Genomic DNA, 25,870 nt, shown 5'->3' on the forward strand with positions numbered 1-25,870 from the left:
GGGCTTTGCCGCGCAGCGAATCAGCGCGGGAGGCGCGGGCCGGCGCGCGCTCGAGGCGGCCAATCAGCGGGCCGGGCTCAGCGCGGAGCGCCCTCTACCCCCGTCCCCGCGTTCGAAACTCTCGGCCGCCAATCGCCCGGCGGGCGGCGCAGGGCCGCGCCTGTTCGTCGCCTCAAGGCCGCGGGAGAAGGCGGCTGCCGGGCGCCGTGGGTTCCCAGCGATGCGGGTATGAACCGAGCGGGCCCCCCGGGCAGCCGGCGGGGGCAGCGCCGCTGCGCTTGGCCGGATCCCCGCGCCGGGTTCCGTAGCCGCGAGGCCGCCCCCGGTGCGCCGCCCCTTTCCTCGCAGAGTGGCGGGCGGTGCAGCCAATCCGAGGCGGCGGCGCTGTCAACATCGCGGAGCGCGAGGGGTGGCCGCCCAATGAGAGCGAGGGGGCGGGGCTTGGCCTGAGCGGGGCGGGGGGGCGGAGCCGCTGGGGGGGCGCTGGTGAAGGGACGGGACCGTGGAGGGGCCGCGCCGAGTGAGGGGTGACTTGTGAGGGGGCCCGGGGGACAGCGGGGGGGAGCGGGGCACTTGTGAGCGGACGGGACACACACGGAACCGGGGAGGGGGTCACGGACTGACGGGAGGCGGCCCCGAGGGCGCAGACGTGGCGAGAGGGATCCCTGCGAGGGCTGAGCCCTTGGGGCCCGGGCGGCTCCTGAGGACGCCCTGGGGCGCTGCAGCCGCGGGGCTCGTTGTGCTTTCTGCGGGTCCCTCAAAGTCCGTGGGGAGATGGGGGCCTGGCGGCGGCGGGAGCACCGAGGTGCCCTGTCACCGCTTAGGGATCTGCGAGGGATCGGAAGGAATCAGGTCTGGCTCAGGAAGCGATGCAGAACCTCACGGGCTGTGTGTCTGCGCTGGCCCCGGCGTTTGCATCGAAGTCAGCGCCGATATTTTTGAGTTAAAACACCTCGCAGCTTGTTTTTTTGCAACCGTGCCCCTTTCTGCAGCGACGTGGCCGTGTAAGGACCGTGCTGTGCTGTGGGATCGATGGATGACAGTGCTCCCGCAGCACAGTTACAGCTCACTAATATTTTTTTTTACTGAGAACAGACTTCTAATGAGGTTATGAAACGAGCCTGTGTCACAGCTAAGTCCCACCCATTGCTGTGCTGCTGAGATAGGCCACCCATGATTCCATCCTGGGGAGACGGGGGTGACTGATGCAGCCCCCATCCAGCAGCTCCAGTGACACTCCCAGCTTCGGCTTTAGCTGTCAGCTTAGCGGCCTGATAACCTCCCAGTTTTGCTGACTTCTGACCACTAGAAAAAGAAAAAAGCCGTGTTTTTCTTCTTTTCTTTATCCAAGAAGCTCTGTCAGAGGGATAATGTGTGTCTGTGATAACTTCCTTCCAATTCTGGCATTTTCAGCCCTACCCAGAGGAGATAGTGAGTACCTGAAAAACATTCCTGCTAAAGCCAAGCAGGCTCCAGTAAAACAGGGAAAAATAGGGCAGTTGTTCATTAGTTTCCTTCTGGTGAAAATATCTCTAACACTTCTGTTAGAGATACATCTCTTTGTACTTGCAAATAATAAAAGCTTGAATCTGTAAAACACATCAGCAGTTCTTTGTAAGCACTGTAAAGAGGAATGGTTGTGCTTTGGAGGTGTTGTGCTTCTTGAAGGCAGCAGGAAGTTATTCTTGGCATTATCAGACTACCAAGATGATATTTCTTAATGTCTCTTTTTGCTCTCCATCCCTGAAATGATCATAAGGTTTTTCTTCAGTGTTAGAACACAGGCTGAATTCACCAGGGTGTAGAACATGCTGAAATAAGACCTGTGTAAGAACTGAATAATTAATGTACTTCAAGGGTTTTCTTAGTGAAAGTATGCAAACTGGAAGAATATTTTAGTCTCTCTACAGCCACTCTGCTTTGAGTGCTGTAAAACTATGGCCCAAGTATTGTGTATTTATTTATTTATGATGCTTTCAGTTAACCACCTGCTGGTTTTAACCACTGTGGGATTCCTGTTTGACTCCTTTTTTTTTTTGTTGTTGTTTTATTAATTGGTCAGAAATGTAGCTCAAAACAATTTCAAAGCTTTCTGAATTAATGTTACATATTAACAATGAAACAAGTGATCTGTGAAAAAAATAAGCCGGATATTAACCCACAGAAGTGGCAGAATTGCTCGACCCCAGTCTAACTCAGTTGGTCTCAGTTTTATTATTTTTGGCGAGTGTGTTTCTTCCAGTGAAGGTTCAGATCCTCAGTCACATTTCAATACATTGATAATAGGAGATCTCACACCTTGCAGATGGTCTGCGGAGCCCCAGATTTTAAAAAAACAACCACTCCCACCCAAACAGCATGGTGTTACCTGGGATGTTTTGCATTCAGACCTCCTTTACAGCCCGGTGTTGGATGTGTGATGCACAGTTAGGAACCTCTCTGGCTTCTGGGAGGCCCAGCAGGCACGAGGCTGACTGAGCAGCTCCTGTTTGCAGGGGTAGCACAGGGGAAGGAGGGAGCCTGGTTTTTGGAATATTTGCACTTGCTGGGGTGGTTTGGCTGAAACAACTGTCTCTTCGATTCCATTTCTATTTCTTCACACAATAAAGTCAAATGTTCTTTTAAAGAAAGAGAGTGATGCTTATTCCTCTCTGTTTTCAGGGTGATGTCATACTTGGGACTAAGATATGGAAAACTGCGATGTGGTGAATTCTGTACAAGGAACCCCTTCGTCTTCTGCAGACTCTGATGGCAGAAACACCCACAGCTCTGTGTGTAATTTGAATTGTAACAGGTAATGTGCTGAAGGAAACACTAGCAAATGTTTTTATTATTCTTTTGGTTTTGCTTAGTTAGCATGCCTTCACAGTAATATTTGTATTAAGGTGAAATTTTTATTTCAACATGATGAGAGTTCCAATGTAAATTGAGTGTATAATTCTCTTCTGGCAGTCTAGCCTATGTAGTGTATTGTTTTGGCCACTGTGTTGCACACCTGACACAATAAATAATTATTTTTCCTCATGTTTCACCAGAAGTCCTTCATCCAATCCCAATGGAGTTTCTGGTTACTCAGGGAATACCAGGTCCTCATTAAAGCCTGATTCTGTTGAGCTGCTTGCCTCCTTTATGCAGGATATCCAGAACATTGGACACGCTGACTCGGAAATTGTGAGGAACTGTGAGGTATTTGATGTTAAGGTTTATTTTTAAAAGCTGGTATTAATGTATTTGCTTTGCATTTTTTTAAGATGAACCTAATGCTACTTCAGGAGAAAGACCTGCATATGTGTTTATTCTTCATGATGGGACAGAGCCTTTTACAATAAGGGAACTAATCACCTGGCTGGATTTTACTGCAATGTTATCTTAGTGTTTTACAATATTTTATCTTTATATCTTGGTGTTTTATAATATGGATCTGAATATTTTTTCCCAAAGTTACAATACTTAAAGATAGCAGGTTTTTGAACTGAAGAATTTAAACCATTAAAATTGTAGCACATTGAACTGGTCTGAAATTATCCTAGAAATTAGGAGGTTTTTTTTCTGAAACTGGTTCTGTTTCCATTTGTAAAGATGTGTAGGTGATTAGTTTGTTTCCAGATTTAAACCAACGCAAAAATAATGATGTAGTTTCAATGAACTAATTCTCCCAAACACTCTTTTGAATATTTTTTGTCCTTTTGTATTTCACATTTTTATCATTATTTTTAGTCATCATAAGGAACATCAGTTTTCCATACCATGGGCTTGTTCCTGCAGAATGTTTGAGCTTTCTGGCTGGGATCCATCCAAGTGTGTGTTGACAGATGCTTAATTTGGGTTCTCTTTAACACCTCCAGGAACAGAATATTGATGTCTGTGTCCCGTGTCCTGTGCTTCAAGCACCAGGCTCCATAAACATTAGCATCAAATAGCTTTTAAACATCAGATTTTGCCATGTTTCAGGAATGCTGTACATTTGATTTTTTTGAAGTTATCTTTTCTTTTAGTTTCCACTATGTAATTATGCATCATGGCCTTCAGCTGGATTGCTGAGGGAAAGACTTTCTTACTGAAGAGAATGGACAGAGGGGTGTTTAATTCTCAATTTTAGATTTGCCTGTAATTAATGGAACTGGAATCAACCTTTCCAGAATTTCACTGTTCTTTGCTGGCAGCTGTTCCTACTTTTAGTTTCCATTGATTGGCATGGTGGGGGCTGGATGTACTGTGGGGTGGGCAACCACAATGCTGTTATTCAACTTTGTGTTGTGTCAACACCCAAGTATAGGATTGCAAAACTATTTGTAGCCAGAGAAAAAGATAAGAGATGCAATATGGCTGTGCTTTAATTGTTTTACTTTGTGATTTAACAGACAAGGTGGCTACAGCTATTGAGACTGGTAGAAAAACAATGTCAGGAACAAATAGTTGCCCAGCAAGAGCAGTTCCACCATCAAATCCAAGTAAGTAATGGCTGTTCATGGAGGTAGATAAGGCTGAATGTTTTTTTTCTCCCCCTCCAACTCCACATTCCTCCAAAACAATGCAGAGAGGCAGTTAATTGAAGTGGATGACTGGAGTGCTGTTTAAAGGATGCATATTTGAGACAGCCTTGGCTAATTAACAAAGTAACTGGTAGGAACCATTTCAGAAGTGATTTGTGGATCATTTGTTTTCAGTTGTGTCGTTTTCACAAACTTTTGGTTCAGAATGTTCACATGATAATGGGATTTTATAGGTACAAGGTGGTTTTTATTAACTGTTAGACTGTATAATTTCTAATTTTGAGAAAATATAGCTTTCTTTTGATTAAAAATATTATACAACCTCTCATCCCCTCATCCAAACAGTATATAGCCTAGGAAAGCCATCACTGTAATAGCTGAACACTTCTTTCACCTTCAGTTGAACAGTCTCCTTTCTAAGAATGAAAAATAACCCATGTGAAGGTTCATATTTTTGCTGGACTACATTTATCCATTAGAACAGAAGAAATGTATATGTATATATAACAGACAGTAATACTATCAATATATAATGCTTAATATCCTCATCATTTTGGTTGCTGTTTTTCCCTTCCCTTTCCTGATGCCCTCCACACTAGTAGTAATCAACAGTTCCTGAACTGAATTAACAAGAGGTACTGTCCTTTTATCCTATCTCCTGTTTCTCCTGCTCACCTCCCCAACTTCCCCCCCTCCCTCTCATCTTGTTCTTTTTGTCCCACCAGTGTTTCCTTACCCTTGTATTTCCTTCCTCTTACTGTAGTGGTTTGATTAACTTGTTGCTGATCATAGTCTTTACTAATCCATTGTGTTGGCTTTGCTGGTTTTTGTCTTTTTTTAATAGGAAAGGCTACCTCTGGAAGAGCTGAGGGTGTGGTGTCAGCAGGGACTTACTAACTGCATGGATTGCCACACTAAACACAAAATCAACAGCTGTAACTGACTTGTGTGAATGCATTAAAGAAAATAAATGGAGCTATTCCAAACTTACACTGGTGTGCCAGTGACCTAGTGAAAACACTGAAACACATTCTAGTGAGAGTAATAAAAAGACACAAAACCAGTAATAATCTACTATTTGTGGTAGAATAGCAAGATGTTGCATCAGCACTGACATGATTCTGAGATCAGGTTTCCTCTGTGCTGGGTTTCAGGACCAATTGTGCTTATAAAAATCTTCATCCATATGAAAATAGGGATCAAAAGACCTTGAGTTCCTTTTGGAATCAGTGGGGTCAGCCCTTGGCTTATGTGATCTATGCAACAGAAGACAAGTGTGCCAGGGAGAAGCTGTCACTAGCTGTGGATCATCCCAAGATCAGACTTTATCAAAGAGAATTTAAAAACAAAATTACAATCCCAAACTTGTAGAAAGCACTTCTTATTTTTCCCATTTTCTTTCATCTCTTGGAATTATTTGTGACTATGCAAAAAGAAGTTAAAATGCAATTTAATTGGAATAGGAGCCTTTCACTTTCCCTGCACAGGGTATTAATGACAAAGATTAAATGTCAGCAGTGAATCTGATCTTCTTTTCCCCACTCCAGTTCTGTTTTTTCCCTTCTGTTCTCCCTTCCTTACCTTCCTGACAGAGTTGGATCACAGAATTAAAATACAAACAATTGCTGCAGTCATGATTGAAATCAATAGCAGAACACAAAACTTTGTAGTGGAAGGAAACTTAATCCCAAGTTTTTTGTTTGTTATTTTTGGCATAGAAGGACTGAGCTGGAATTCAATTGTTAGTTCTATGGCAAGTTAATCAAAAATCTGAGGCTTGATCCTGACTAGCATTACATGTAGGTTCCTCTGAAGTTAAGTCTTCTTTTTTATTTCTTTCTTTAAGAGAATAAATCGTTTTTGTTCAATTTGTGCTTTCCAGTTGCTATTCACATATGAGTAATGTACAGTTCTGTGAAAAAACATGAGTTCCATGTCCTCAAAATTACTGCAGGTTTTCTTCTTTCTTTCTTTCCTGAGGGAATTAGTTTGAAATACGTTCTTGGAAACGTTCTGTGCTCTGTCTTGTCATGTGCAAGAGTTGTGTCCTCCTGCAGTTCAGTAATCTCAGTTGAACTCTGCAGAGGTGCTGGCCACGGGCACAAATGTGAAATCTCTTCACAGCCCTTGGCAAAAGCATGAATTACTTCTCAGAGCTGTTTCAGTATTGCCAGTGCACAACTGTAAAACTTAGAACTTAAAATTACTTAGCTGATATACAGAAATAAGTCTTTTCAGACATTGTAGACAAAGGAGTAAGTGACCTGTTGAATCTGGTGATCCAGTTATAGGTTTGCTCCACTCCATCAGACACCAAAACAATCAAAAGGTAGAACTTTGTACCATATGAACCTGATAGCTTAATCTCTAAATTGGGTTTTTAAAGTCGAGTTTTATGCAAATAATCTTGCAGAGGTACATTATTCCTATTCTCATAATAATGGTTAATACTTAAATTAAAGCATCCTTGCAATCTTTAAAAATGTGTATCCAAGTGAAAAAGTGTTTCAGACCTAAATTTAGGCAAACACCTGGATAGCTGGTATTTCTTTAGCTGGTTGGTAGGTAACTATAGTTCTGAGGGCAATTAGTGAATACATTCATGCATGTTTTTTACATGAATAAATGACTACTGAGACTCGTAATTCACTGCATGGAATTAAGGATTGTTCCCATGGACATTTTACTGTTATGCACAGTATGTATTTATCTACTTTATGCATGAGATGTCTGCACATGAAAACTTGGAGTTACATGGAATAAGTACTCTAAATCTCCCACTAATAACATGAATCGAAGATGCATCAAAATAGGAACGTGATTTGTGGCAGGACCTCATGGGAATTGTGCCTTTTCCTCTGTGCAGCTGATTCAGGATGAGATAAAGCAGCTGGTGAGGTTGCAGAGCAGCACTCGGGGCGCCAGCAGGAGCCGGGGTTTGCCTGCCCAGCTCACGGACACCTTTCCATCCCTCCCGAGCCCAATGGGGATGCGCTCGGAGGCGTTTGAGGAGCAGGAGAGCATTGCCAGCCAGCTGAGATCCAGCGAAGGGGAGACGCAGCCAGAGGCCTCTGATGTGCAGCAGGAATGTGTGGGGAGCGAGGCCTCGATGAACAGCGGCTACGGCACCCTGTCCACCGCCGAGCTGAGCCCTGGGCAGCCCAGGCAGCAGGGCACGGACTGCATGGAGCACGCTGCCCACGGAGCGGGGCTGCAGAGTGATGCAGCTGTGGGCAGAGCTCAGAATAAAAGAGAACTTTTAGCAAAAAAACCAGAGGAAAACTGTTCATCAGGAAGGAATGACATTTTAGTTTTTCCCGCTGAATTTGAATGTAAAGCCGATGAAGATGAGCGTGGGAAAAAAGCCAGGTAAGTGATAAGCTTCCCAAATGTGTTAATTTATTATTATAGACAATTCCCATTTAGTAAAAGCTGGGGGTCACCAGGAACATGTCTGAGTTGAATGGAATCTCTTGATATTCTGCTGCTTGGCAGATAAATACATTTATTTAGCCTGATGTTTCTGAATCATGCAGATCTGCATCTCAAGTGTTTAGCTGTTGCAGATGTGTTTGGGGGAAATACTTTAAGGTGTATGTGTGTGTTTCTTACCATCTAGTAAATCTCTAACATCATGGGCACAAAAGTTGAAACAAACCCAACCAAAAAGAGTAACTGCAGATGAAGAGTGTGTGAACTCTATGCAAGAAAATGAGAGAGTGAAGAGATTACCACTAGAGAACGTAAGTATCTTTTTATTTCACTATGTTTTTCTAATGCTATTCTTATAACTGGTATTTTTTCAGAGTTACAGCATGTTCTCAGTCAGCATATACTTTCATATTTTAAGCATTTGGGCTCCCATTCACATATTTAAAGTTCATGTGGGCAAAGTTTACTTCTTGGATCATTCCATATTTAGGCACATAGCTATTTTATCTTACTTTATTCATTGCCTAATTTTTGTCTTAACACATCCTTAAGTGGCACATGTTCTTTCCTTGTAGAGATAACGACCACATTCTCAGCTGAGGCTTCAGGTCATGGTAATTTATTGTGCCCTGTAATATTTGAAGGATCTTTGATTTCAGCTGGTGATGCCTCTTCTGGCACATGGGATTCTTTGTGTGTTAAGGCATTAACCACTTTGCTCAGGACAAAAGCACAGGCACATCTTAGGATATACCAGTTTAATTATGTGCCTTAGCTTAGTTCCACTTTTGGCTATGATTACCCTCAATATAAATTCTGTAGGTTTGGATCATGCTGTATAATTGTATTAAATCTCTTTGCTTAAAAAGACTAAGAACATTTACATGCGATTTTTAAAAATTATACCCTTGCTTTTTTTTCCCTTGCCTTGTGATTTTCCTTCTGAATTTGTTTTTCCATTGTAATTTTAGACAAACCTTACTGATGCTGCTTTGCCACCTTTTTACCTCAATCAACCGAAGGAAAGTCCGAATTCCGTAGTGTCAGAAGCTTCAGGTATAGTTAATTTCTTGTACCTAAATTTCCTTTCTTTTGAATTCTCATTTTTAAAACTCTTACTGGAATGCATCTCCAATAATTTCAGGGAAGTGAGGAGGATTTAAGCACTGACAAGCTTTGCTGTGGCATTAATTCTGCTTCTTGCTCCTGTTTTCAAACTGATGGCACCTCCTGTGTATCGCTGCTGGCAGATGTAGGACATGCAGCAGTTGGGTTTTTTTTTTCCAAATTTCTCAGCATTTCAAAGCTAAACCTGGTGTATAAAACTGTTTCATAATGGAATTACTGTTGCTGTCATGGTAGGGTATCAAATATTAGCATCAATGGTGTGGTAATTACAGGAGTTCATGGTAATAGAGGCAGAATTCCTGTAAGCCAAGGACATGATGCAATAATTGTGTGACAAGAACAAAATAATGCAGTGTGTAACGTGGTGATTCTTTAATTTTGGGGGGAGGGTTGCTTTTTTTGTGTTTTGGTAAGGTTTGGCTCTGTTGTTCTGGGGGTATATATGAGGGGTGGTTGTTGGTGGGTTTGCACGGGTGTGGGAGTGTTGGTTTTTGTGGTTTTTTTATCAAAGCCAGAAAACTAATTCACATATTTTGATCATAACAGGGTGGATTCATTTCAGTAACAAACAGGGGCACAGAGATGCAGCCCTGCAAACTGTGTATAATTATTGCTTCTTCACAAGCCACTGAGAGAGGGACACATATAAGAAATTGAAGTGGGATTGAGGCTGTGTCTGTTCCTCTTGTGCCATCCTTCTTAGTCCTGGTAGTTTGTCTTTTTGCATGCTACAGAGTGCTGCACACATTGAAGAGTTTGTAGCATCTGGGATTATTCCTTGGGTGGTACCAGTTTTAAGTGCTATACTGGAATCATTAGAAATACAAGTTGGCGGTAAATGAGGATTTGCCCCTTGAACACCAAATCTGTGTGTTTTAACTGATTTATAGCTTTTGTTGCTGGTGCTGTGTGATGTGAGACTGATTATGTTGCCTGTGCTTTGCACTGAGATTCTTGTAACTCCTGGCCTGGTAACAAATACTCTAATGACATCCTTAAGCAGTGGATGCAAATAACTAATACAGCATTCTTGTTACTGACAAAATAACATTTTACTAATGGATTTTGGATTCTTGTTCTATAGCTGTGAGCTTGAAATTTGTAATTTTAATTTTATTTTGGTCTTTTTTTCTTATCAGGACTTTCATACTGGAAGTTAGATGAAAAGGAGATGTATCACACTTTACCAGAGAATTTCAGAAGTGAGTGTCCTGATGTTTTCTCCACAAAAGTATCACCAGTTCAGGTAAACTTGTACATGTTTAAAAGTTGTCATATAGTTTCTTGTCATCTTTGCTTTTTGCCTGTGATGGAAAGAACCAGCCCTCCAGAAGTTACATTCTCTGTGAGAACTCTTTTGCTATCTCAGTCTCTCATACCCTGGCTCTTCATTATTCCTGTACCCCACTAACCTCACTTGGAATTTACTGACCTTCTTTCGTCATTCTAAAGGAAATGTGTATAGAAGATGAAAAGTGACTAATATGTTAAAGGTGTATGTGCCTTGTTAAAGACCCTTTTTAAAGCTGGGTGCATTGAATAAAGCTGCCTGTTCTGAACTGCTTTATTAGCTAAACTCACCCCTGAACTTGCTTATCTCTATTGGGAGTGGAGGATTGTGTTCAGAAAAAGTAATGCAGCGATTTTGCCTGTTGAAGTTGTCTTCTGCTGATGAAAGGAAGTTGTCATCACTGAAGGATATTTATCATAAAAGACAAAGGGAAAACAAGCAGATGCCAGACCAGAGTTTTATGCCTTCCTCCCAGTCAAGTCACCCACCAGAGGTAACACTGATTTCTTTACTTCGCATCTCTCTTGAGGATATGTTGGGCTGGTTTCACATGGCTTGGCCCCTGCTGCCACCTCCAGTGTTAGGCTGGAACAGCAGTTTTAGCAGCTGAGGGATGAAGCTTGGGAAAGGATCCAGCTTGAAAGAACCTCTAAGAACAGCCTGGGCAGAGAAGCACCTTTGCTGCACAACCTTGAGGATGCCGCAGGGACGGATGTGCTGCTGCTGAGGCTGCAGCTGGTGAGCTGCACGTGGAACTGCAGTGGCAGGAGCAGGGTTTTCCTAGTGCTTCCCACAAGACAAGTTCATTCCACCCATGAAACAGAGCAGGCACAGGTTGTGGAAATGATTCTTTATCGTATCTGGTTTTTTATACAGGTCTCAGTCCTGTACATAACCCAGAAATGATGGCTGCTGTGTGACTGTATCATTTAGATAATTGATGAAGTGCTTTTGTAACCCTGCAAAGTTATTGTTTCAACACAGAAACAGACATCTTAGTCCTTCAGTTTGCATACCTGAAATTTCAGAGGTTTTCTAGGAAGCTGCAGATGTTGGGTATGTCCTTTATTAATGGAAACTTAGAAACTTAAGTTGCAATTGTTGGGAATGTGTATTGTCATTTCAGTGTTACAGGTGCCTTCATTTTATTTGTCACTACCAAATGATTTTAATAATATTCAGTATAATACCTGCAGTATGTTATATGGTTTACTGATGCCTTTAGATAAATTTTGTTCTTGTAAATGGAGTTAAATCACAACTTTTTTAGCATTGTAACTTATTTCCTAGATCTTGACGTTGGACCCAACCCTGCATATGAAACCAGGTCAGCAGAACCAGGGACGCTGTTTTTTCAATATTCCTGAAGACTCTACTCCCTTTTCTCCAGACTCTATGGCAGAGCCCGGTTTTCCAAGTCATTGTGACACAGACTCTTTCTCACAGACAAGTAATTCATCTCAGTTAGATGATTCTCCAACACACCCTGCCAGCAGCAGAGCTGTGCGCTTGGACCTGTGGAGAAATCACCCCTTCCAAACTGAAAACAGGGCCAGCTCTCCCTTCCCAGTGGCATACAGGGATGCTGACAAGGATAATTTAGTCAACACTGAGGAGGAAGAAACACTGACTCTAACTCCATCTTCTGTTACTCAGTGTGCTGACAACAGTTTGCCAGATTACAGCCTTTCAGTGGCATCTGTTGAAGATCCTGTGGTAATGTCAAAGTAAGTAATTTTTTCTTTTTTTTGCAAGTCACAGAGCTGGTACTTTCATGAAAGAAATGAAACAACAGTAGTAAACCAAACAAAATATGTGAGTTCTCTTGGTCATGTCTCTTTAGACATAAAAATAAAAATACATCCTTCCCTCAAAGGCTGTGTGAGGGAGTTCATTTAGGCAGAGAATTTCAAAGTTCGGGGGGGGTTATGTTTTCCTCTTTGGCATCAAATGGTGGGAGAAGCACAGAATTAATGCACTTAGGAAAAATAAATATCCTCCATTTGCTGTTGAAGCTCCCATGATTTGCACATGGAAAAAGCAGGGCATAAATTCCATGTATGAGGGCTTGTAAAAAAGTAAAGCTTTGTATTGTGTTTGTATATATTATTTGTGTATAATAATCATAATATCTCTCTGCCTTAGATGACAAAGCTGTTTTTGCTTTAGCTTGAATGCAAGTAGAGTTTTGTAAGAGACATTTATATGCTGAGTTCATTATGTGCCAATGAATCCAGCAGTGTATGGTCATGTGGATGGCTGGAATTTTTAAAAATTCTTATATTGAAAATAGGATTAGGCAGAACCTGAGGGAAAAACACGCTCGACACATCGCTGATCTGCGAGCTTACTATGACTCTGAGATACAGAGCTTAAAACAGCAGCTGGAGTCAAGCCATAGAACTGCTTCATCTGAGGACCTGAAGAAAATCAATCAAAGTCTTGCTGACAGGTGCTCTTTGTCCTTCTTGTCTTTCTCTTTACGTGGTGCTCTTTTTAAGACTGAGTATCCTTGTTTGGAGTATCTTGAAAAGTTTATGTGGCTCTTCAATTCTGAAGATTTCATGCATCTATGATACTAATATTTCCCTGTTAAGTATAAATTTTGCATTATTTAATGCAGTTGCTAAGTTGTGGCTGCCCCATCTCTGGTTAAGGGGTTGGACAGGGCCCTGAGCAGCCTCCTCTTGTGGAAGATGTCTCTGCCCATGGCAGAGGGGTTGGAACTGGATGAGCTTTAAAGTCCCTTCCAACTCAAACTGTTCCATGCTTCTGTGATGATCAGTTCACTATTGTTAGACAGCAAATGTGGTGTTTGGACCAGAGTTCTTGTTTGACCTGAATTTTGCTGGAGCCAGTACAAGCTTTCCTCAGGAATGGCTGGCAGGCAGAGGTACTCCTGAGCAATTTGTAATGAAATGATCTGTGTTGAAACATTGTGCTCTCCTGTCGTGCTGGTGAACATCACCCTTCTGTACCTTCCATGTCAGAACCACAGGAGACACAGGACCAGTCCTGAATTCATTGGTGGCTTTACCCTGGAGTCTGTGTGCCCCTGCTGTGTATTCCATTAGCTACAGCTTGGATGTTTGCTATACAGAGAATATTAATGTGATTTCTGTAGAATTACTGCCAGTCAAAATACATACTGCAAATTTAGACAGCTGAATACTTCACAGAATTGGTGTGTTCCCAGTTTCCTGCTCACCCCCCAGGGCACCACAGCTTTTCTGAGCAGAGACACTGCAGTGGCTGAAGATCGTGGGAGGAGATCACAGGCTGGGCACCAAAATTCGTGGGGATGCTTGGGGGAGGAAAAAAGGCTGTAGAATGTAGATTTATTATTTGAAGATTTCAAGAGATTGGTTTAATCTGTGTGTTATAAATAGGTGTGACCAGTTAGATGCAGCTCTGAATGAAGCAAGTGCTCGCATAAAAGCCCTCGAAAATAAGAATAATGTGCTAGAAAAGCAAGTGGTAAGTGTATGTTCTTAATTCAAGTTGCTTTTTAAGTAAAAGGGTTAAAGAATGAACTTTTTCATTAATAAGCTGATCAGTGTTTCCATACTTTCTTTATTTTTAGCATTTCAACCTTTCCCTTAATGTATAACATCAGCCCATGTTACATAGTGACTTTCCTGTCTGAGTTTCTTAGGATTCCCTACTTGAATCATCATGACTTTTGCTCATGAACTTTTTTCCATGTTAGCAGGGATCAAACAAAGTCTCTAAGAGTGAAATACTGTAATGTGTTTATCACCTTTCTCTTCAAATTTTCTTTATTTATTTTGTTTTAATTATTTTCTTATTAGAGCTGTGATAGAAGAAATCTCACCTATGCTGGGGCAAAAGTACTCTCTCTGGGTGTATTTGCAGCTTTTCTAGCTAGGCCAGACCTGTTTGCTTGTGCATAAATTAATGCATAGCTGCATTCATTAGTCAAAATGACACTGTCATGAAAGTTGGACACTTCGTCATCAAAGTTAGACACCTGCAGAGACTAATTTGACCTTCTTTAGACATATTTCTATACTGGAAAGTAAGTCAGTCAGATGGACTGGAGGCCTCACCTCTAGATATTTTAAATCCTATAAAATTCATGCATTTTTGGAGGGTTTAGTCTTTATTTTCATTCTTTCTAAGTCAAAGAAATGAGCAAAAATCTTGTATAGTTTATATACAGGTATACCCTTGCTTTCTGTGCAGATGACTTCAGATTATTCTTTGAACTGAAATAAACAATCTGCCAGGGAATAAGAATGTTTTAAAGTTCTAAAGAATGTTTTCTGTCCTCCAGGCAGATTGGAGGGAGCGTTTCTGTGCCATCAGTAACACTTCCAAAGTCCTGCAGGAGCGGCTCGAGGAAACGCGCGCAGCCCACAAGGAGAAGGACAACACCATCAGCCGCCTGAAATCGAGGCTTAAGGAGCTGGAGGAGGCTTTTGAGAAGGCTTACAAGTTATCTGACAATAAAAACACAAGGCTCCAGGAAGAAAACAAAATGTTTCAAAATGTGAGTAAGAAAATGGACGATGGTGTTGGCAGGGGCACGACAGCAAGTCCTGGGTGTGAAAAATACTCTGAGTTTACCACTGGAAAGTCTTAATGCTCAACTAAGGAAACAGAAATGACTCAGCTGACTCCTTACTAGGCTGGGTGTTGGGGGGCACTATGGACCTAAAGGATATTTAAAACCAATTATTGAAGGCAGCAGGTGTGCACTCGACGTGGTAACCCTTGCAAAAGTCTGTCTCAGGAATTTTATTACTCTAAGTGCTCTTAGTTAATTTTATTTTTGAAGATATGACATGAAATTATTTTGGAAAGTCATTTTCCTCTCTTAAGCTTGTTGCAGATGGACTAAACTTTTCATACCTCATCCCAACGTGCTGAAACTGTTCATTGTGTATGATTTTAGACTGAATCAAAGGAGTTGTTCCTCTGATTCTTCAGGAAAAGCTTTATGGAATGCTTAAATGGATTGGCAGAGTGGGTATTGGCTGGAAAAGCTATTTCGTGCTTTAACTTCTTTTTTACAATTGAAATTTCAAAAGACAAAGTCACTTTTAAAGTCACTGAGGAATGTTACTGGTTCATTCATTCCATTTCTTTAGAGACAAATAATTTGAAAATTAGAAATACGTTCTTTAAGTAGCTGTCTCCTCTTGTCCTGTCTATAACTTTTTGTTCCAATTAAAAGATGATAAGAAGAGCTTAACAAATACTATTAAAGTACATTTTGTATCCCCTGTAATGCTTCTGCATGTGTTAGACAAGCTGTTGAGATGATTTTACAGCAGCCAACAAAACTGTTAATTGGCTGTGGTCTCACTGTGGGTTTGTGTGTTCTTTTGTTTTGTTTTAGCTTTTAGGAGAATACGAATCCCTTGGAAAAGAACATGAAAGAGTAAAGGTAGGCACACACTGGTTAATTAAAAACCCAAACATGCAAACTTTGTGATAATGTGCCACGGAATTAGCTGAATTAAATATTTTGAAAAAGCTCAAAGAGAAAGATCCGTATTTATCTGTACTGATAACTTCCTTGTTCAGAGTCCTGGAGGCAAAAGGAAGGAAACTGGAATCTATTATTTTCCAGTCACAGACAGCAAAAATACTGCAAAGTCAAAGCCAAAGAAATTAATGGACCCTTTGAATAGGAAGATGTATTTAATGTATTTGTTTTCAAGACTGACGTGGAGTTACTTGGGCTTTATTTAATGCACTTCTGTAGTTTCTGGGTTTTTTACATTTTTCTTTGTGTCCTTATAGGATACGTTAAATACAACTGAAAACAAATTGCTTGATGCAAACACGGAGATTTCTGATTTGAAAAGGTAACTGTGAAACTTATTATTGTTTTAACAATATGAAATACAACCTGTGGCCTAAACAACTTCTCCTAGAGTGTGAGGGTTGTAGATCTTGCAATTTTAATTACATTTTATGAAGAATTTCATGTTGCTTTATGTTGCTTGTACAGACTAAAAATCTCATTAATTTAGGATATGCATTTTTTTCTACTCCCTCTGCCTCCACAGCAGTATCTCCTGGTCCTGTCTTGCTGGCCAGATTACGTGATTTATTTAACTTCAAATTCAAATACATATTTATATCCATATTTAGGCAAACAGAGATACATAGACAGAAACACAGCAATTGCTCTTGTTCTCCTGCTTCATCCAGAATATCTGAATAAAAATGAGCAAACTCTTAAGAAATATGATGTTTCTTTTATGCCATTTAAATCATCTCATAATGCATCTTTTTTAGGACAATTTTAAAGCTTGAAGCTCAGCTCAAGCAGGTGGAACATGAAAATACACTAAAACTTCGCCATATAAGTGAAAGTCGTGTAAGAACCTCTTGTGCCAAGTAAGTGAATATTCAAACATGAAAACAATGTGTTTTGGAACAGCTTTTAACATGTTTGGCTAAAAATGGATCAAGATGAGGTCACTCCATGGGCTAAAATGGATTAAACACATGTGATGTAATCCAGAGATTTGATGTGCCAAGAAATTATTAAACCCAAATAAATACTGTGGATAATGTATCTCTGACTTGGCAGACTGTCCCTTCCCTTCCCAAATGAGTGTTTGCTAGGTCCCAACTGCTCAGCTGAATTCCTGTACTCCACAAAGATCTTGGGAATACAATCTCATAGTCTGATTAGACATTGGAGGTTTTCTTTGTGTGTCAATGGTGTGAAAGGCTGATTCCTGCTTGGTATGGTTCTAAGTATAGTCTGTACAGGTATCCTGAGAGTAGAGTGGAAGTTCAGTTAGAATGAATACTCTGGTTTGAATTGGGAATTTATGTTAAAGAAATTCAAGTTGATCTGTGCTCTGGTTTTATTTGTTTGTTGTTTGAGGGACTTTTTTATGTTTTAAAGGCCTGGAAAGCTTTTTCCCCCTTTGGTTTTTATTACTCAGTTATGGCTTGTTCAGTGTCTTTCCCATCTCAGCACTGATGCTGTGGAGGCCAAAATGACAATTCATGTGATTTGGGGATGTCCATTTAGATGTATTGAACAGAAGTACTTTGGGGAGATTTAAACATTGATGATTACAAAGATGGAAATAATTTATGTATTAAAATATTAGAGGGACAGATTTCTGCTTAAAGCTCTTTTATGAACCAGACCCCTCAACAATGAAGAGAAAAAGGAAGACCTGGACATGGCAGACCATGTTCATCAGGGAGGGGGACCCAAGAGCCAATATGGATTTAGAAGTTAATCTGTCTCTAACTGATCTCAGAGGCTCAAGGAAAGCCTCATTCCAATTGAATGCCCAGCAGGACAGATTTACAGAATAGCGCCTATAGGTCATAGCTTGGGTAAACAAGATCCTTTTTTCCTAATTATCTTCTTTCCTGTGTATAGAAATCACATTTTTCTTTTGATAGTTCAAGATAATAATGTACTAATTGATGCTTGTTAGTTAATATTTATCACTCTCAGGTCATCAGTGCTGGTTTTTTCTTGTTTTTTCTATTATTCTAATAATTGTTGTCCAAAGGAAAGCTGAGATCAGATGCTCTGAACTACTGCAGTAATCTCCACCAAATGTTTTCATTTAATTAGTTGAGATCTACTTGCAACCCAAACCTTGGGCTGAGTAAGCAGCATTAAATTACAGGAAGATCTTTGTGGAGCTCTGCATTCTGAGCATATTGTGTAATTTAGACTGAAACCTCAACATATGATTTTTTTTCCCAAATATTTTATTTTTACTTTACAAGCATGTTTTAAAAAGCAGTTATTTTTTCCACAGTATTTACAAGTTTATTGTATATTCGTTTCTGTTTACTGGAATAAATTGCAGATTTTTCTTAAAAAACAAAGCAGAAACAAACAAAAAAAACCCAAACTCCAAAGCTTTTCATAATTTTGAAGCTTTTTATTCCCACAGCAAGTTGGGAACTCCTGATGTCAGCAGGAGAAAGTGGTTGATACCAGGAGCTGAATATTCCATTTTCACTGGGCAGCCTTTGGAGGGCCAGGAAAGCCCCAAAGACAACAGGTTGGAAGAAACCTATATTCCTCCCAGGTGAGTTGGTTTCCTTCAGTGCCCACCATGATGGAAAGTGGAACACTTCTAAAAAGTAATAAAGTGGAACACTTAAAAAAATTTTATCCAGAATTGACTGGATTCATGTTTCTAGATTTTGTACCTGTTAAATAGAGTTCTCAAAAAATTTGGCAATGCTGTAGGTGCTATAAAATTCCTTAAAATTCCTTAAAATCTTCATTCCCTCACCTGCTGTGACACAAACAGGAGCAGCCTTCAGCACATTCTGTGAAGGAGCAGAAATCCTGCCCTGCCTCTTGTGCTGCTCTCGGTGTTTGTGTCCAAAGCTGCTCTGGGTTTGGGCACCGTGTGCTCTCTTGTACTGAGTGTGAGCTGTGGCACTTGGCTTCTGCTTTCCACCAGTGGGAGGCTTCAGGTGTAACTTGGGAGTTTGTCTTCTTATTTAGAAGTTTCTAAAGCCTTGTCAGGACGTAGTTAGTTCTGAGAACAGGTTGAGCCACCAAATTAAACTCTCACTGTTCAACTTTAGATTCCTGAATTGACTCTTAACACAACCCTCTGGGGTTCTTGGCTGAAATTAAAAGCATCCTTACTGAAAATCTTAAACTAAATGTCTTCATGTTTTTGTTTATTCTGTTCATGTTTGGGTATATGTAATACCCAAAATACAAAACTTGATCTTCTTTTTTTTCCTTCCACCACCTCACATTCTTTAAGGCATCATTCTCCTCCGGAAAAAGACTCCTCACAAGAAGATTCTTCAACAAACACAATAGAAAAGAAAGAAAATGAGATGTCAGAAGCACCAATTATAAAAGCCTTTAAAGAACTTGAAGAAGGAAAAGTATTTAAAGATTGGGGTACACAGACAGAAAAAGAAGATGCACCAGCTAGTAACTCTTATTTTTGTATTTCCTGAACATGTCTTTACTGGCTTTTCTTTGTTTGCATGTCTTCTGGCTCTGGTATTCTCAGCATTCAAGTCCATCAGGCTTCAGTGATGGAATAAAAACAGTTTTAGCATGCAAATTTTTGGGGTTCTCCTAAGAAAATTCGAAGTTAGATATCTAAGTGATTTGTTTAGAATAGGGGGAATGCAGAGGTTGTTGTTAGGTCTCAAGCTGGAGACTAGTTAATGTCCCCTTTTCTAAGAATATCTCAGTCTTTATAAACATGTTAATGGAGTCCTAACAAAGCTCTGGCTGCTGTACATCCATTTTAGTTTCCGTGGTGGTATATGGGAATGGTATTAAGGAAGTGGGAGTGCACTGAGCTGTTGTAACAACACTGATTCAGAGAAAACATTGAGTCTTTCTTAAAAGCTTATATTCTGAGCCTCAGGCAGGTCCTCCAGCCTTTCCCAAAAGACACTTTTGGCCTGATTTCTACTGTTTCTCTATTAAGCAGTATTACTCAGCATCATTTCTCCCTCACACACTGCAGAGATCCTTTTTCATGAGTTAAACTGTCTGATCCAGGAGTAGGAAGAGAGACTTGAGCTAAACAGCACAAATACATTGATGTGAGGGAGAAAAAGCTGAGTTCGGGGGAATATTTGTGAGTTCTTGTGTTGAAAATAATTGATTAATATAACAACTTCTTTTCTTTTAATTAGAACCATCAACTCGACGTCAGACTGTTGGGTTTGTAGAACCTTCTTTGGTTGCAAACCGATCTCCAGAGAAAGGGAAAGACCAGCACAGACCCAAGCGGTTCAGCTCCCCCTGTGGCCAGAGGTCATCGTCCCTTCCTCCTGCAAACAGGAAATCCAACACTCCCAGTCAGTGCTTTTCTCAGCTCTGCTTTGTGTTACTCAAACAGTAGAATCAAATCATGAAAGGCTGCTCTAGAAGATGGAAAGATAGAGACAGGATTTCTGCATTGTTCCGACAGTCTGAAAAAAACCATGTCTGTAATCACAGACTATGTGAGAGTTCTGAGTTTATTTTCATTTTTCCATGTTGTGAAGCTCTTCTCATCTAATTTAGTTAAACATGTAGACAGCTTTGAGGAGCATTCTTTTAAGCTGTAAGCACATGAGTGGGAGGTACTGCACTGGGGAGTTTAAGGTAGATAAACATACTTTGTCTTTTGCAGCAAGAAGAGAGATAATGTTGGCACCAGTGTCTGTGACATACAGCCCAAAACGATCTCCAAAAGAAAACCTCTCTCCTGGATTTAGCCATTTGCTTAGCAGAAATGAAAACACAGTGACAAGGTACGAGTCTGGTGAATACAGCTGTGTTCTGATCATTACTAGAGAAGCAGGATTTTTATATAGGCTTAATGCTGCTGTTTCTTGTTCATTAAATGTCCTCAAAAATGAGTTGTGAAGATTTCTGAATATAAAGCTAAGCTGTACTTTTTAAAATCTGGCAAGGAAAATCTAGAATGATTGAACAGGATTTAGAAGACTTACAGGCTTCTTCTAAAAAAAAAATTGTTTATTCAACCAAAAGGTGTAAAAGTAGAAAATAATGTATTGCGTGATACATGATTTCTAACCAGTAATTGCTGTGTGCTTCCTGCTCTGTAGATTTGATATACTTCTAGATGACCTGGAAACTGGTCCTACTTCTACTTTACAGCACAATAATCCAAGGAAAAGGCTCCAGTTTCACTCACTAGATGATGTAGAAGGTAATCTGTCAAAGTGGAGGGAAACCGTTCTTTATTTTTGTACCACGATTCTTTCCACAGTGCTAGCAGCTGCTTGACTGGAAAGCTGACTCTTTACTCTGTGAAGTCCAGCTTTTAAAAATCCTCTAAATCTTGGCTTATTCCTGTAGACAGAGAAATCCTGTTCCTACAGTATTTTATCTTTATGTATACGTGTGTGTGCACAAACACAGCAGAACAAGAGAAATAATTAAATTGAGAAAGAAGGGCAATATATTTCCCTGTGCTTAACTCAGTTGTACACTGCATATCTTAGTGGGGTCTATATTAAGATGTACATACTGAGTCATACTAATAAAATTCTCTTGCTAAACATTGCATTACAGACAGCAAAGAGTAACTGTAATAAAACCAGTTGTTTCAGATTTTTTGAAATGACTGATCTTTTCTCACTTTTGTACTCCTTGTCACAATTTTCTGCTTTTTGGTTTTATTGATGCTCTTATTTAGACTGGTGTTTGCATGACAACCAGTCAGCTTGGTGATATTTAGAAATGTACCAGTAAAAGTAATTCCTAATTAGTACAACACAGGAATCTGTTTGTTAACCAAAAAATATGCTGTGTTTCAAAGATCACTTGAAAGATGACCCATACAAATGTTTTGCATTCTTTCGGGAAGCTGTTTAAGGCAAGTGACTGAGGCTTTGCTTGTCCCTCTCCTCGGTTCGTGCACTGCCAAAACCACACTGCTTGTGCTGTCATTAGCTTCTTTTTCTGTCCTGTGTAACAATTTCCCAGATAATAACAAAACAAATAAAAAGACTCCTGTTCTGTTGACAGGAAGGCAGCACTCAGGTGTCAGACACAGCTCCTGTGCCGAATCCGTCAGTAATGGAATGAAGAAAGCGGCAGCTTGGGACGAGAGGAGCCAGAGATACGAGGCAGTGCAATCACCTTGTGAAGAAGACTTCAAATACACAGCAAGGATTACAACTCTGGCTGAAACAGAGAGGCTTTTTGATGAGCTGACTCACGAAAAGCAACAGGCAAAGATTATTTTTGTTTTCAAGTTGTGAGAAATCATAATTGTTGTATGAGATGTGAGGGATGGAGCCATTTATCCATGCAATGCATGGCTGAAATTCATGCACAACTTCAGTGTCACATCAGGAATGTGCCATTATCCTTCCCTGCTCTACTTGCAGTCCTTCCCTGTCCCTGAATTCATTAAAGGAAAGTCACTGTAACACAAACACAGTGTGGGTGGGGGTTAGCACAGTATTATGGTGTTAAAGAACAAAATTCTCCATGTATCTGTAATTCATACACCTCACCTCTCTTTCTGTAAGAGGAGTTAGGAAGGCTCATATTGGTTCTTGAAACTAATTTACAGCTGAAGTGTTTTCTGTTATTAGATTGAGGCTGCACTGAGCCGAATCCCTTGTTCTGGTGGAAGAATGACCTTGCAAGCGAGACTAAATCAGGTGAAAAAGCTTCTCTGTACTACTGTTCTCTTTTGTTCTTCCCCAGTTTGAGAATACATAATGTAGAAAAAGGATCCTCTGGGTAGTAAGTGTGATTACTGTGGGGATTATTATATCGTTTTTGATTTTTATGTTATGGTTTTATATTGTTTATATCTTTTATTTTTTGTACATGGGATGCACATTGCCAAATTACTGCAAGAAGAGTCTGTTCTGGTACTAACACTGAGAGGTAGATAAAGGCAATGCATTAACAAAATGCAGTGGCTATGAAATCGATCCCTGAAGCTGCAGAGAGGATGTTGTGCTGTAGGAGAAATTGAAAAGTTTAGTTTTTGTTTGGTTGGGTTTTGTCTCCTTGAAAGTATAAAGAAGAAAGTAAGAAGATAAGTAGTTTAGGTGGAATACAGGGAAGTGCTTTCTGTGGAAAACTCTGCAGACTCTTAATAAAAACAAGTGTCTGAAAGTTGTCTTTTAGAGCTCTCCACAAAGCCTTCGACTTCAGCATTTCCTAAATTGTAATCCCAGGGCGTGTTACCAATTTAGCAATTTGAAATTAAAAGTGCATTCCAGTAAATCGATACTGCCACTCGCTGCAGTGATCAGCTGTTTCCTAAATGTGCCTCCCTAATTATCAGTCCTAATTCCTGGCAGATTTCTCTCATGGAGTTTCATAAGTCACATGATAAAAAAGCCAACAAATACATAAAAATAACATGACAGGTTTGTAGGTCTGGCTCTGGTTTTTGGGTGATAACAGAATGCTCCCAAGGCCTCAAAAAGGATACCAGGAATATAGGAATGATAGCAGTTTCCTAATTTTAGAAGGATCATTGGCTTTTATGATTTATTATTAATGCTTTTTTATTCTTTTAACTCTTCTTTTAGGAAGCCCTGGAAGATCGTTTGGAAAGAATTAATAGAGATTTGGGGTTAATACGAATGACTCTGAAAAGATTTCATGTTTTAAGAACCTCTGCGAATCTTTGACAATTCTCTCTTGACTGCAAATATACTTTTTTTTTTGCACTAATATATAAGGATGCACTCAGTAAATGCAAATTGTTTTGTATTTTTATAAACCCTGAAAAGTAGTTTTGCAACCATGTTACCCTTTACAAACAGCAATATTTTGTACTTCAAACAGCCACCTCTATTTTAAACATATTTTTGTTACACCTGAGAAATCAATGTTTATCCTGTATTGTAATATTTTTAGAAATATTAATTATTTTTAAATAGTGTTATTCAATTTATAATAAGAAACTAAAAGGCAGCTTGTTTTCAGAAAATGATAGTGTTACCCTTTTGCACTTGGTTTTCCTCCACCATTTTATAAATATTTATGGTGTGATGTAAATATTAGCCAAGAGGAGATTTTGGACTTTTAATACAAAAAGCAACATGACTTACCTGTGTTGAAGAGAACTGCTGTTCTGTGGTAAATCCTTTTAATTTAAACCTTTAATGGATGTTTTTCATTGTGACAGAACTGTGAGCAGTACTTGCACTATGGCTGGCTGGGGCAGGAAAATCCTGCTCCGATTCATCTGATGTCTCCCAGCAGTCACAGTGAGGGGTGTTTTGATACTGTGAGCACCAGGATTCACCTGACAGCAGCCTCCCTTGTCTCCCAGTGAACAACTCGACTCCAGCTGACACTCCAGGACTGGAACTCCTTACCTGAAGTTACTGGTTCCATGTGCCAGACTGGGTTTCGTGCCAGTGTTCTGTTCGTGTACATTTCATGTATTTGTGAACATAAACGGATTTTTCTTGGTGAAAAATACATATTTGCCAGTTGACATATTGTTGCATTACTGTCCAGCATTGATACTTTGGTTTGTATTTTAATATTTAATAAATGTTTAATTAGATTCTGTCCTCCTGCCCAAGTACAATAATAGGCTCTGGGATATTACATCAGCGATAATGTAGGTTTTAATCATATTGTGTGTTTCAAATTCTGTCCTTGTTCAAGATGTTTAGCCACCAGTGATGTGATTATAGGGCCAGAATAGCTGTCATAAAGGAAGCCTGAGAAGGTCTGATTCTAAAATTAGAGTGCTGTGGTTTAAGATATTTGATGAAGAACTGTCCTACCCATGCACGGTCTTTTCAAAAATGTTGTCGTTTTTCCAACCCCTTCTGCCCTGTGGGTACTTCCAGTGCAAGATCAGAGCCAGGCAGAAGTCAAGGATAGTAGTTACTCATTTTCCCCTTTACTCTAAAATGCAGAAATTGGGTCTGAATGCTTGGAGAGGACTTGCTCCAATGTATTTCCAGTGTCCACAAAGAGATGTACAATTCTGATGGCATTCCATGTTCTCACTGGTAATTTTTACTTACAAGGGGTTAAGGGCGAGGAAATAGAATCCCTTCCCTGCTTAGCTCTATTCATGTGCAGTTTTCCCACTATTTTGTTATTAACAGGCACAGTTTTAAAGCATTCTTCAGAAATACCAGTCAGCCAGCGGGATTTTTCCAAGGAATCCATTACAGGAAAATTTCATGAGTCCAGTAATGGTCTTGTTTTCTTTCATCAGTGCTACAGCAAAACCAAAGAATTTTCCTGACAGACATTAGAGGCAAGTAGGTAAATCAGCTCAGCTCTTTCACTGCCTCTCCTTCTAACCTCCCTTCATCTCCACTCCATTCTTTCCAGCACTATTCATATTCATGGACTCCTTTTTATTACATCCCAAAACCTGAATTGTGAGTCAGAATTTATTTTTTAATCAAAAGTCCTCCTCCATCTGTTGGAGCTCTTTAGGCTATTTCTGTTCTATTATAACACTGAAGGTTCGGGGCGGGGGGGGGGGGAAGTGTTGCTTTTAGTAAACTTCTAGGCCAACCTTCTCAAATAACTGTGACCTGTTCAGCGTGGTGCCTTTGGCCTGATTCATCAGAGGGGCAGAGGCTCTGCAGTTCCAGATTAAATCAGTGGGAGGCCTGAATGCTCAGTGCTCCTGAAAATCAGACCCGAAGCACCAAAAACTGGGGCACAGGGAGCGTTTACTGTGGGAACCAGGACTGCTGGCCCTGCCCTTTGCCGGACACTGTCCTTATGTTTTTAATCCCCTTTCAACTTCCCCTTAACACGAGAAAATTGCCTTGTTCTCTCTTTGAGGACACATAAGGACTTTCAGAGAACCAGAGAAGCTTATACTTCCTCTGCTGAGGACTTTAGTCATCTTCCTCTTGTGTTCTTACCTGACACCTCCCAGCTATGTTGGCATTTATCTCCTTACCAGATCTACGAGGTCCTGCCTGGAGCCCCAGGCTCTCCTTTGCCTCAGTCTGCCCTTGCAAGACACTCCCATGCATAGTTTTCTCTATGATAATAAACATTTCAACTCCTTCAGCTGTGAGATTTAAACTTTGG

At 40.3% G+C, this 25,870-nt stretch overlaps 1 protein-coding gene across 10 annotated transcripts; it reads left to right on the forward strand.

Moving 5' to 3' along the window:
* Positions 1–54: 54 nt before the first annotated feature.
* MPHOSPH9 (M-phase phosphoprotein 9) lies at positions 55–24,369 on the forward strand. 10 transcript variants are annotated; one of them, XM_039560913.1, is made up of 24 exons: positions 55–226; positions 2,662–2,794; positions 3,036–3,171; positions 4,362–4,451; positions 7,360–7,862; positions 8,113–8,236; positions 8,897–8,981; positions 10,193–10,299; positions 10,712–10,837; positions 11,635–12,071; positions 12,638–12,796; positions 13,734–13,821; positions 14,642–14,857; positions 15,710–15,757; positions 16,117–16,181; positions 16,618–16,719; positions 18,261–18,398; positions 19,098–19,273; positions 19,996–20,160; positions 20,478–20,598; positions 20,917–21,020; positions 21,842–22,047; positions 22,417–22,485; positions 23,374–24,369. In XM_039560913.1, the coding sequence occupies exons 2-24, from the start codon at positions 2,688–2,690 to the stop codon at positions 23,473–23,475; spliced, it is 3,474 nt and encodes a 1,157-aa protein (XP_039416847.1). In that variant the 5' UTR covers positions 55–226; positions 2,662–2,687; the 3' UTR covers positions 23,476–24,369. The 10 variants fall into 10 exon arrangements, with proteins under 10 accessions (XP_039416847.1, XP_039416846.1, XP_039416841.1 ...); XM_039560912.1 differs by having other exon boundaries at positions 3,039–3,186; XM_039560907.1 differs by having other exon boundaries at positions 56–226; positions 3,036–3,186.
* Positions 24,370–25,870: the final 1,501 nt, after the last annotated feature.

The sequence above is a fragment of the Corvus cornix genome, chromosome 15, assembly GCF_000738735.6.
Source record: "Corvus cornix cornix isolate S_Up_H32 chromosome 15, ASM73873v5, whole genome shotgun sequence".
Classification (NCBI taxonomy): Eukaryota; Metazoa; Chordata; class Aves; order Passeriformes; family Corvidae; genus Corvus; species Corvus cornix.

Bases quoted from the DNA above. Each gene is read 5' to 3' on its own strand.
- MPHOSPH9 (XM_039560907.1), top strand. From the start codon at position 2,688: ATGGAAAACTGCGATGTGGTGAATTCTGTACAAGGAACCCCTTCGTCT. The intron at 13,822-14,641 runs GTAAGTGTATGT...TCTGTCCTCCAG, and splicing joins ATGTGCTAGAAAAGCAAGTG to GCAGATTGGAGGGAGCGTTT. The intron at 22,048-22,416 runs GCAAAGATTATT...TTCTGTTATTAG, and splicing joins TGACTCACGAAAAGCAACAG to ATTGAGGCTGCACTGAGCCG.